Source organism: Convolutriloba macropyga, chromosome 13 (assembly GCF_964194025.1).
Source record: "Convolutriloba macropyga chromosome 13, txConMacr16.3, whole genome shotgun sequence".
Lineage (NCBI taxonomy): Eukaryota > Metazoa > Xenacoelomorpha > Acoela > Convolutidae > Convolutriloba > Convolutriloba macropyga.
The window spans coordinates 39061311-39074943 of record NC_134480.1 but is presented as its reverse complement, the minus strand read 5'-3'; the positions used below and the strand labels follow the sequence as shown (position 1 = coordinate 39074943).

General features: G+C 37.2%; 1 protein-coding gene across 1 annotated transcript in view; it reads right to left on the bottom strand.

Moving 5' to 3' along the window:
* LOC142351719 (uncharacterized) overlaps positions 1–1005 on the bottom strand; it is a 62432-nt gene extending 61427 nt beyond the window's left edge. The window contains exon 1 of the mRNA XM_075403864.1: positions 805–1005. Coding sequence (XP_075259979.1) covers positions 805–1005 — 201 coding nt within the window. The remainder of the gene's footprint in view (positions 1–804) is intronic.
* Between the last annotated feature and the right edge of the window lie 12628 nt (positions 1006–13633).

The following is a 13633-nucleotide window of genomic DNA, read 5'->3' as shown; positions in this document are numbered from 1 at the left end:
AACTTCCCTCTAAGCTCACGTGCCGTATATATTTATAATGATTTACTATGTAATGACACGTGCTCTGTATCTTGGGGTTGCATAACATATAGGAAAATCCCGGCTCGAGGTGTCACCACCATTCAACGGAAAATTATGTAAGATAACCGGTGAATGTGAAAAATTTTGTAAGATAAGCCGTGAATGCGGTGAAATTACATAAATCAGGTGGTGAATGCGGTGGAAAAGAACATTATCGCCTGGTAGCGGTGAAATTACATAATTTCACGGCTGAATTTAGTGGCTTAATTACATAATTTCACCGCTATGAAGAAAAGTGTCCAAATTATGTGAGATAAGCGGTAAACGCAGTGAAATTAAATAAGTTTATCGCTAACTTAGTGGTGAAATATGACATAAATTCACTGCTTAGAAAACGCTTCAAATTGATTTTTGTCCAACGAAGTTAGGATATAATTACAAAAAGGCGCACGGAAAATTTACCAACGATTAATCATATATCTTTTGAAAACTTTTCTAAGCTGTAGAATTATGTCACTTCACCACTAGATCTAGGCATGCAGGAGGTGAGAGGTTCGAATCCGTATAAGGCCGGAAATTTGAAATTAGCGGTGAACTGTGGTGACTTTGGTAAGATCACCGCTTAGTGTAGCGGTGCAATTACATGATTTCACCGCAAAATTATGTACGAATTTTTCGGTGAATTTCGTACATAATTCACCCGGGATATCGGATTTGCTGATAGAGTTGGATCGAAAGTTATTAAAGTTGGATCGAAAAAAAATTATTGATTAATTTTGAGACTTTGTTTTGGCTGTTCACAGATGATGTCATTAGTAACGACAGAGGTGGTGCAGATGGCGCCGATTCGCGTCTCTGGTCCGCGTCGACTGCCTGCAAACAACCATAAAATTTTGTGACAAAAAACGTAACAGCTAACAATATATGCATGTACTGATGCTGTTGATTCCCCTCTCCCCTGACACCCCATAGCTGTGCCTCCATTCGTAGTTATGAAGGGCCTAATCTTATTGGTCCAGCGTTGAGGAATATTTGTCAAAAAATTAAGGACTCTGATTAAGGAAACCCTGATTGTCTCTGATAACAGGAGGAATAAACTTCTTAAATCAATCAACAGATGTCAATCAGTTGAGCGGATAACATTGTAAAATTTCAGTGCTCAAATATTTCTTTTTGAGTTCAATTTCAATAGATTTTGGCCCCATATTTAAAAACTTATGACTTCGTATTTTTTTCACAGCTCAAATAATGTTGTACCTAATAATATTTCAAGTAAAGCTAAAGCAATCAAAACCACCCGAAAGTTGAACGTTTCAGTAGGTTAGTTGAGGTTTTTTCTTTTTTTCCAAAATCCGAGTCCAGCCTCGAACCACGTGGTCTCTGAAAACCTAGTGTGCATGTATTTTGCTGCACCAATTCTCCACGAATGATAGATGTAATCAAATTAAGTTTATGACAGAAGGACCTAAATTGCGAGCCATATTATTGACTCTTTCACTTTAAATGCACAAAGAGATTGTCCGAAACTTGGATCTACTCTGCCCCCTCCCCCTAAATGTTGATGACCTCCATTAAAAAAATATGTGATGTATATCGTGCTACAATTAAAAAAAATCCGTACGTTAACCTGGCGGCGCACACTAAGCGGAGAGGGGGGATGGGGCAGAACATATCCTGAAATTGAACATTTACCATTTCAATGCACATTGCACATTCCATATATTTGAAAAAAATGGTACGAAGTTTTATACCTCAACGCATTCACAACATTTTATACAGATTTATCCACATTTTAACGCCTACTTCTATACTCTCGGGATTTTTTTGCTTTACCGCAAAGTTAGTTCATATTATGCGTGCCCGGATCGAAGATCCTTCCTAAAGTCCTCCCATGATGTTGTAAGAATGGAGAGTAATTTGTCTATGGGGGGTAGATTGATGCAAGAGGGAGGGAAAAATTTGGTCGGCAGGGGGAAGGGGGCAAAATGATGTAACAGTTGGGCAATGGATGGAATTTTGAAGACCTACCCCCAGAAAGAAATGGGGATGTCGGAGTGGGCTGTAATGCGCTACAATGGGCGAACATTTGAGGGATTATCCCCTGACCAAAATTGCGATGTGAGAGTGGGCTGCAATGCACTGCAATGGAAGGACTTCTCAGGAAATACCACCCTTGACCCAAAATTTCGATGAAAGAGTGGGCTACAATGGGGAAAATTTTGACAAATTATCTCCCTGACACAACTTGCGATGTAGGAGTGGGCTGCAATTGGAGCACTTTTCAGGATTTACCAACCTGACAAAAACTGCCATGTAAGAACTGGGATGCCAATGGTAAAATATGGTGTAAGAGTGAGGGGGTTATTTGTTCAGAGTGGGTAAAATGATGTGAGATTTGGGCTGCCAAGTGGGCAAAATGATGTAAGAATGGGTTGGTATTTTGTTCAGAGAAGATTAAGCTGACAATTATTATTCATATAGATGGATCTTCAAGAAATGGGCAAGCATTGATGGCTTGGAGGCTAAGAAAAACCAGCCGAGTGTACGGAGGCTGCGGTTCACGACTGTCAGTCTTGAAGATTCGGGGGTTAATAAAATGTACGATTAGGGGTTCTAAGTAGGGTAAAAAATGATGTAAGAGTGAGGAGGTAACTTGTTAAGAGGGGGTAAAACGATGTAAGAATGGGGCTGCCAAGGGGGACAAAACGATGTAAGAGTGAGGTGTGAAAGATAAATGGACCCCTTCTCTCACATCATTTTGGTCTGTGGTCTCTAAGGGGGGAAAATGATGTAAGAGTTTGGGGCTGACCGGGAAAACACCACCAAACATTTAAAGGATTTTACCCCCTCGACAGATCAAAGAGATGTCAGAGTGGAGGGCTAGTTTATCTTCTACCCCCTCGCTCTTACATAATCTCTTCTCTCCCCTCCTTGACAGACCAAAATATGTAAGAGTGGGGGATTAATTTACCTTTTCCCTCTCACTCGTACATCAATTTACCTCTCTTGGCAGACCGCTGCAAAACAATTGCAGACCAAAAACCGTGAAAGTCTCTTTCTCAGATCCCTATAGTCGAAAATTTTGTTTCTGAACATAAATCGTAGTTATCGTCGTTTTATTCTAGTTAAACGTGAGAACATATCCTGAAAATGAATATTCAATATTTCAATGCAAATTGCACGTTCCATATATTTAAAAAAATGGTACTAACTTTTTTACATAGCTCAACGCATTCACAACATTTTGTAGAAATTTATCCACATTTTAACGCCTACTTCCTTAATCTAGCGACTGTTTTGCTTTACCGAAAAAGTTAGCTCAAAATGTGCGTGCCCGGGTCGAATGTCCTCTCTAAAGTCCTCATATAATGATGTAAGAGTGGGGGTAATTTGTCTATAGGGGTAGATTAATGCAAGAGTGAGGGAATAATTTGGTGTGCAGGGGTGGGGGCAAAATGATGTACGAGTGGGGTCAGCAATGGAAGGAATTTTGAAGAACTACCCGCAGACAGAAATGAGAGTAACAGAAGGGGCTGCAATTGGCTACAAAATTGCGATGTGAGAATGGGTTGCAATGCGCTGCAATGGCAGGACTTCTCAGTATTTATCATCCCTGACCAAAATTTCGATGTGAGAGTGGGCTGCAAGGGGAAAAACTTTGAGATATTATCCCTCTGACCCAACTTGCGATGTAAGAGTGGGCTGCAATGGGCGGACGTTTGAGGAATTATCCCCTCCACCTGATCAAAGTTTCGATGTAGGAATGGACGCCAATGATTTGCAGTTGCAGCATTTTAGAGGAATGACCCCTGAACAAAATTGCCTTGTAAGAGTTGGCTGCAATGGGAGCACTTTTCAGGGCTTACCAAACTGACATCTATTGGCATGTAAAAATTGAGATGCCAATTGTGTAATATGGTTTAAAAGTTAGGTGGTAGTTTGTTCAGAGAACTTTATGCTGACAATTATTTTTCATATAGATTGGTCTTCAAGAAGTGGGCAAGCAATGATGGCTTGGAGGCTAAGGAGAAACGGCTGAGAGTACGGAGGTTGACGGTTTAAGACTGTCAGTCTTCGAGTTTGGGGAGCTAAAACAAAGTACGATTAGGGCTTCTGAGGTAAGGGTGAGGAGGTAACTTGTTGAGTGGAGGTAAAATGATGTAAGAATGGGCTGCCAATGGGGATAAAACGATTTAAGAGTGATGTGTAAAAGATAAATTGACCCCTACAGTTACATCATTTTGGTCTGTTGTCTGTCAAAGTGGTAAAATGGATCAGAGTTTGGGGCTAATTGAGAAAATACCGCCAAACTCTTACATCATTTTACTCCCTCGACAGACCAAAGAGATGTCAGAGTGGAGGGTTAAGTTATCTTTTAGATCCTCGCTCTAACAGAATCTACCCCCTTGACTGATCAAAAGATGTAAGAGTGGGGGGATTAATTTACCTTTTACCCCCTCACTGGTACACCATTTTACCTGTCTTACAGACTATTGCAAAAACATTGCAGATCAAAAACCGTGAAAGTCTCTTTCTCAGATCCCTATAGTTGCGAATTCGGTTTCTAACCATAATAAATCGTATGTATCGTCTTTTTATTCTAGTTAAACACGACAAAAGCACTCATAATTTTATCGTCGGTTTCATCGCTCTTTAACATAAGAGAGATTTGGTATCGTCGTGTTTTCATATCAAGGGAGATTCGGTACCGCTGCTTTTTAAATGTAAGAAAGCATCAGTGTCGTCACTTTTTCGACAAAAGACAGATTTGGAATCAACATTATTAAACGTAAGACAGATGTTTTCAATATTAAATCAGGGAACTGAAGAACTCTTAATCCAAACTCAGGCAACTGAAGAAGTATAACGCAGAGACTGCAAATTAAAAACGCACAACAGCAAGAAATCTAACTTAGCCTAACTTTAACCAATTTCAGCATCTTTTTATGTTTTTTCCTCTTAATAAGTGTGTAAATTAGATCCGTACAGTTGTAGGAAAGTTGAAAAGTGTATCTTCTGCTGCAGAACGGGCATTAAGACTCTTTGAAAACATTTAAAAAATTTCTTTTCAAATTTTTTGAAACTAACTTACAAAATACCTTTTCCCTTTGAATTTGATTGCACAAAAAATCTTTTCACCATATGTTGGTTGCTACCTGAACGTTTTCATTTGAACTTAGGTCTTAATAGGAGCTCACTTCTTCGGTTCTATTCGTAGTTTGCTTTTTGATTAAGCAACAGTCATGAGAAAATCGCCTGCTAAAAGGAGTCAAATAGATAAAACATCACAAAATGAACAAGATTTCAGTCACGTGCAGAACGCACTATAGCATTATGGAAATACCAACCAGGAAAATTCAGTTTCAGAATCTATTAGAGCAAATGTTGTAAAATGAAAAAAAAATACTAGCACAAATGCATTGCGGTAGAGCAAAAAAATATGATAATTCAAAAGAGAACTCATCAGAGAAATACGAATCTCATTTAATTACTCTTCGAAAAAGATGATACTGCAGGGAATGTCTCATGGCACGTTCCAAACTGCAAAAATTATTTTCAACCGCAGTCTTAAGCGCAAAGAAAGGCGCTAACAAAATGCAAGTCAGACCCAAATTTTTAAAAAATTCTTATGGAATATAGAGTTCATAAACACGAATAAATGGCAAACTTTATACAAAATTTTCGTGAATGTATGAAAAAATTTTTATGATATCTAGCCGGGCAACTGGAAATTTGGTTGATAAATGATGACCCGGACCTTGCTCACAGTGAGTTTCAGCGCTGTACCATTGCATTTCCATTGTAACCATTACTGAACCAGACAATTAGCAGTATAATTATTTCTGCCAGTCTGCCGAGAGTCGATTAGGAAAGATCCCAGTCTGTCCTTATTCTTCGCAGCCTCATTTACATCATAGGTCAACGCTGCACAGAATGTTTCACATTTCTCTCAACAACAGACTGTACATACAAAGATTTAACAGACTGAACATAGCAAATTTTGAAAGTTTCGAATAACTCGACCTCATGCATAAAATTTTTAAGATGGTGATACCCTCAAAAGCTATTCTAACTCTAACTCTACCATATATTGGTGCATTCACAGCTTTGGGATGGAAGCGGTGGAGGTCGGTAGCGTAGGTCTGTGGAGGTCGGTAGCGGAGGTCGGTAGCGGAGGTCGGTGGAGGTCGGTAGCGGAGGTCGGCGGAGGTCGGTGTCGGAGGTCGGTTGAGGTCGGTGGAGGTTGGTGGCGGAGGTCGTTGGAGTTCGGTTGCGGAGGTCGGTGGAGGCCGGTTCGGAGGTCGGTTGCCAAGCTCGGGTGCGGAGGTTGTCTGAAATTGACGATTTGGTGACCAAAACATTGTTCGGTGATCGAAAAAGTTGAGCCTCATCGATCGCGGATACTTTTTCGGAAATAGGTAAAACCTTGTCCAAAATGATTCGTTCAGTCCATTTTTTTTATTTTATCCCCAATTACGGCTAAAGTGGAGCCTGCCCAACAGAAAAATGAGCACAATTGGACCAAAATTGACGATTTGGTGACCAAAACATTGTTTGGTGATCGAAACAGTTGTAGCGGTAGGACACTGGGAACCACCTTTTTCATTGTTTCTCTTCTTTTCAAGTGATCTTTATGTGTAACGCCCCTTATATACAGGACACCCCACCCCCAGTGTTGGTGGGCACAGAAGTGACACCCCACCCCCACTGTTGACCCCCCACTATTGACCCAACCCCCCCCCCCCCCCAACGCGCTGTTGCCCCCCCCCAACCCGCTGTTGCCCCCCCTAACGCGCTGTTGCCCCCCCAACGCGCTGTTGCCCCCCACCCCACTGAAGCTGTGCAAGAATAAATACAAGCTGCGGAAGGTTAACCGGAGTTCGACTGTGAAGAGTTCGATACCGTAGACGGAAAAAGAGAAGCAGAACTATTTAATTAACTGCTTATCATTTAACTCCTTTGTTTATCCAATATATTCATGAATTAACTTTTCTCTTAAAGATATTTTGCACATCGTAAAAGCATGATAAAGGCATTTACAGAGAGGTATTTGCAGAGAGCCCTTATATAGCTAGCAGAGGGCATTTGCAGAGAGGCATTTAATTGCAGCGCGAACAGCGTATAGCAGCATTAATTGCAGCGCACTAGAACAGTAGCAGGATTTGAGATTGAAGAGTGGCGGCGTCCTTCAAATAACGATTAGCGTGGGTGTTACGCGTTCTGAGTAGCTTAAAAGCAGACTTAATTACATGTATACAAATATTAAAAACAGGATGGTAATTAACATGTGCATGAATAAAAGTCATCATGTACATGTCAACTGCATAAATGATTGCTGAAAGTAACCCTTTTCATGGTATAAGTTGCCATGATCTTGATACTGTCATGATAAAAATAAATTATGTTTATTTCCTGATTCAACGCTGAGTTTTAAATTATTCCAACTCCGGGGAATGGTGCCCAGTTTGGTTGGATTGTTTACCGAAGTGAAAACCACTTGAAGAACAACCACATGTTAAAAACAATCATCCGGGTAGAACCTGAAATATTAGAATCTACATCAAAATATAATGCACTAAATATAAGCGCACTATTCACTGCATTTTAATCATTCATCATTCATTGAAAGCCACACTAATCCAGGTAGATTCCACCAATATTATATTTTAAAAAAACCATGAGGGTGTCCAAATTGCCAATTTAAACATCCAACAGAAAAACGCAAAGCAATTCAACAAAGTGCTATTAATTGAGAAAACATGCATAACAATTTAAAAAAATTGATATGAGTTCTTTACTCTTCGGCCTCATAAAATGAAATAAATTGTTTCTTTCTGAAAGAAATAGTTATTGACGTTGTGAATTTAAATTAGGGTAACAACTGGCGTAAACAAGGTTTAATTACTTTTAATATCAATTGAATTGAAAGCGAACAAATCGTTTGATTCAATGATTCTGAAATTAGGCAGCGGAATATCTGTTTTAGAAAACTTGTGGGTTGAACCCTGCTTTAAACACGAGGCCGTGATCTAAAGCTGTCACAAACATTCAAAAGCAAAATGCAGAACGTTCTCAAGCAGTGACGTTAACGTTATTAATGTTTAAACAAATAATCTATAACTGATTAAAAACGGATATAACAGGCTATTAAATGATACTCTTCACACAGGCCACTCACATAATGAAGAATGTCAAAATATGATTGATTTCCCTTGAAGGGAGAAACATGACAAATTTTGCAGCAGTTAATTTTGGTATCTATCACTCTGCAGCTATTACAAAATTGAATCTAAAGCCCAGGGAAAAGTTGAATTGGAGACAAAATTCAAATTCATATATGAAGAATTAAAGAGCTTTTAACAACTAATAGGAGCCTTATATGGCAAGAGCTCTTGCTACAGAAAATGTCGACAACTGTTGACAACTGTTGTCGACAAATGTCTTACCACTCTTTTTGAAACATGTAAATTACTCAGACTATAACCCTAAGGTTAGATATCTACATGCTCTAAAATGTTAAATAAATTAATCAGCATTGTTATTAATATAGTAATCTTCAAATTGTGGCTGTTCGTTTTTATAGGTAAAAATAGGATTTGAAGGCTCCTATTTGTCTATTAACGGGTATTTTCCTATGTTGATCGAGCAACAACTCGGTTAAAACATTTTTAAGGCAAGTTTTACTGTTAAAAGTTCTTATTGAAGAGGGCAATTTGTTCCATTTTTGAACGCTTTTCAAGATTAAAGATTTGTTACTCCACTTCGTTTTCGTTTTCTTTTTTATAATAATTTGATTTGTTCTGTTGTTCTGTCTGGCGTTATGGCGACTAGTAAACATTTTAAGATTTTCGGATGTTTCCCATTGTTTTATATCTGTTTATAGCTTCATTAGGCTAATTTTTGAGATAAACAATTCGGCTGGCAGGATACGATCATTAATGAGAAGATCAATGGAGTGGTCAAACTTTTGACGAAAATAACAAACTTTTATTCCCCATTTAATTTGCCTGTTTATGCGGTTTATGTTTTTCACTGTAAGAGATTGGAGGAATACTCCCTTGAAAGAAAGATGAGAGAGTACAACTGACTTGAAAACATCAATTCTTACTTTCAAAGGTATTTGATTTCTTTGTATTTGATAAGATACAAAGAACGAATTGCATTAGCCATTTTGCTTAAAACTGAATTCAGGTGATTTTCAAAGGTTAAGTTTGAAAGAATTTGTACTCCCAGATAACGACATGCATGAGCTGGTTTGATAACTTCGCCTTTAAAAGAAATTTCTGGATCCGAATTATTATGATCTGTAAAGAATAACATCTCTGTTTTATCGGCATTTAATGTGAGTTGATTCTCTGTCAGGTATTTGTCTGTTTGTTCTAATATTTTTTCAATTTTTTGGGGAATATTTTCATTACGTTCAAATTTGCATATAATACTAGTGTCATCCGCAAATTTAACATCATTTTCACCTTCCAGCTTTTCAGAAAAATCGTTGACATATAACAGAAAAATAAGAGGTCCTAACACAGTTCCTTGTGGAACACCATGATTAATATTTAATTTATCTGATTTGTCAATACCCAACTTTACGCATTGTGTTCGATTTTCGAGAAAAGATTTGAGAAGTAAAATTGTTGATTGAGACAGGTTGAAATTTTCAGCTTTCTTGAGAAAGATTTCATGTGAAATTGAATTGAAAGCTTTTGCAAGATCTAAGAACACAGCACCTGTGTCGTTATCTTGCATATTTTCTATAATTTTTTCAATAAAGTAAAGGACAGCATCAGTAGACGACTTTCGAGATTGGAAACCGAATTGTTTTTTGTTCAAGAGCGCAAATTTTTCAAGATATTCTAATAACTGATTAAGTAAAAGCCTTTCAAAAACTTTTGCAAAAGTTGGTGTTACAGAAATTGGACGATAATTAGTTAAAACAGAAACATCTCCTTTTTTGAAAATTGGTATGATGTGTGCATCCTTAAGAATTGTTGGAAAAACTTTCGCTTGAATACAATCGTTATATATAATCTGAAGATGTGTCCCAATAGCATTTTTTCCGGATTTCAATGCCCAAGCATTGATGTATCCCGGCCCTGGTGCTTTGTGGTTGTCTAGATTGTCCATAACTTTATAGATTTCCCTCAAAGTAAAAGGTCTAAAATTAAACTCTTGAAAAGTTCGCTCTATTTTTTCGACGTTCAATGGAACAATCTGCCCTCTGTAGATGCCCATTTCGCTGAAAACTCTGTTAAAAGCGTTACATATTGATTTTTTGTCTTTCGTTTTTTTACCATTCTCATCAATTTCAGTGATGTTTGGACTGTTATTTTTCTTTCCAATTTTTTTCTTAATGAATTTCCATTTCTCTTTTGTGGTTTCAAATTTCTTTAAAAAATCCTCTGAAAATTGATTTTGTGCTTCTTTTAACTTTCGGTTTACAATGTTGCGATATTTTTTAAATGACGCAAAAGACTCAGCACTTTGTGTCAATTTGTACTCATTGAAGTAACGATGTTTCTCAGCAACTAAATGTTTAATTTCTTTTGTCATCCAAAGTTTTTCTGAAGTAGTGTTTTCTATATTAGAAACTGATTTCTTCTCTGTTGGTGCATTTTTCTCGAGTATTGTCAGGAAAATTTTGTTAAACACTGCAAACATTTCATCGCAGTTTTTTTGTTGATAAACTGTTCTCCAATCTGCAAGAGCCAGATCTCTATTAAATTTTTCCTCGACAAAATTTTTTGTATCTCTTTTAAAAAAAAATTTGTTCTTCTTCTAACAAAAAAGTTTGCTCTGAAAAAATATTACATTATGATCAATATCGAAAGGAGGTAAGCAGATTTTCCAACTAGTGATTTGCTCATTAGTCGAGAAACAGTGATCTATCAAACTTTTTTTATTGTTGCTTATGCGTGTAGGAATATCAATGTTAGATAACTGTAATCCTAGTCCCGCCGCAGAATTCTGAAGGCTTTTCTGCCCATTTACGCTCAACATATCAATGTTATAATCACCAAATAAGAGAATAATATCTGTAGCTGAGAACGCATTAGAAACCTCCGCACTTAATTCGTCTAAAAAGAAGTCACCCAGGCTTTGATGTGGACAATAGGAGATGTTAATGAGACATTTTTCAGTTAAAGGGTTGCCTAGCTCCAGCCACAAAGTTTCAAAAAATTTCGGATCAGCTAACTCAAATTCTCTTCTGCGTTTGAAATTTATTTTCTTAGGAATCCATATTCCTACACCCCCACCCTTAGCTGCTCCTCTTTGATGTGACCGATTTTTATGCAAAAAATTGTGCTCAGCGCTGAGGTTTATATTCCAGCTTTGATCTTCGCTCATCCAAGTTTCAGTTACTATAACAAAAGTTTCCGAATCCAGCTGCTGGAGCAAGTTTGATATATCTTGATACTTATTCTGTATGCTACGGGCGTTGAAAAGTAGAAATTTAATGCCAGTTTGAGCGCCAAAAATGGCATCATCCAAGGAAGAAAGTTTTGAGTCATAGGGTCCAGGATTTTTTTCTATGTCACCACAGAGATTTTTCTATGTCACCACAGAGATGCAAATGTCACCACAGATGACTCTGTGAAATGCAAAATGTTTATGGCGAAAAAAAGAGAGATAACAAACCACTGTGCAACTCATAACCAACTCAAACTAAGTCAATGCAAAACCGAGGCATATCGATGGTTTGAAATGGTGATTTTTGCAGATTATGAAAAAGCTTTCGGCCCAGCAGCCTGGGGACTATGCATTTTAAAAAAGGGTAGATGAATGAGTAGAAGAAATTGTGGTGAAAAGGGTAAACACACACTTGTGTCAGGAAACTTGGTTCGCAGAAATCAAAAATTGACAAAGCAACACGTTCTCATTATTAGCTGGAAAAAAAGTGCACTAATGATAGTTTTGATTTATGGTAGCTTTACGTTCAAGCCAATATTTCCACGATTTTTGACGATTTTTCCCTGTGGTGCGGGTTCAAGAAACGTGATACAAGAAACCTCAATGCCAGTAAAATTTTTAAAACAAGAAACAGCCCTGGATAAACAAGTTATATCCTCCTCAAGAACTCAAGAAAGAAAAACTCAACTCTTGAGTTTTTTTCGTGTAGTGAAAACGGCTTCAAAGAGCAAACTTCTTGGCTTAACTCTAATCAATGATCTAAAACGGGAGAAAACATTGAAAAAATTTGATTGTAATGGCAAACAATTGTCTTTTGATTGAATCCAAAAGAGGTATACACCAGCTTATCTACACAAGGGTTGCCGACGGGACGTACAACATTAAGTCCAGCAATAATATTTTCTGACAACTTTTTCTTTAATGTAGCTAAAATCTGGTTGGTCAATTTTGCAAGAATATTTATTCCGGAAAGGATCTCTAAATAAAATCAAATTAAAAGGATTTTGTTGGTTGTCAAGAGAAAGATAGAGTAACCATCGAAGGTATTCTGTAGTGGTAAACTTAATCCAATTAAATCAATTGTTTTTTTTTCAATGTCCATACGGGAATGTTCCTCAAAATTCGTATTGTATTTCAAATTTGTGATGGAACCACACTCTGAATCAATAAGCTGTTTATTGTTGACCATACCATTTTCGTAGATTGTACTATCCACAAGAATTGTAAAAAGGAGGAAGTTTTGCTTCCGGGTCAAAACCTCAGAAAGTGGCACAGGAGAAAAACGTAGTTCAAAAATAAAAAAAAAATCGTTTCTTTATAGTAGAAGTGTTTCTTACTTCACTACTATACTGTCTACGCGGTTCAATGTTGTAACAAAAGTAATTTATAAGCAAACGTTAGCTATGATTCAAAGAAACTTAGATTTAGTGATATAACCTCAAGTTTTCAGTCGAATGTTTCTCAAAAGTTGATCGTAAAATAAAAATATGAAGAGACCCTTTGGGTCAAGGATTTGTTCAATGTTATCCATATCATTTTGGTGGTATCTCCAAAGGATTTGAAAAAGCCACTAGATTTTTTTGGGTCAATACTTAAGAAGACGATACAGAAAGAAATTGTAAGTCCGAAACGCAAAACATTTTAAATGTTTTTCAAATAAAAATTATTCTTGTTTGTTTACTTCTGGGTCAGCGCTGGAGAAAGAAATATAGAAGGCCATCTTCAGGCGGCCAAGGATGTCTATACTGTAAAGCAAAACACAAAAAGGCGCACAACGTCAAGTTCTGCAATTTCGTTGAAAGTTTCTCTTCAAAAATATGGGGTGAGCTTAGCTGGTTAAATAATCGAGAGATAGGCTGAAATTGGCTGTGGTATAAATTAATCTAGAATTGGCGATAAATAATAGCAAGTTTCACGATTTCGTCAATTGATTCTCATGAGGTCTATAGTAATTTAAAAGCATGATGCGGGTCAAGGAGTTGTTCAATGTAGCCCATATTGTCTTTGTAGCATTTGTTATGCATGTTGATTTTAAAACACCAAGAGGTTTTTACAAAGGGTCAATACTTAAAATGTCAGTATATAAAAAATTTTTACGTCGGAAACGCGAAAATTTGGATAGTCTTTAAACCAAAAATCAGTCCTATTTCCTTACTATTGGTACTAGGCGATTGCAGTGATTAAAAATTCGAGTGATAGG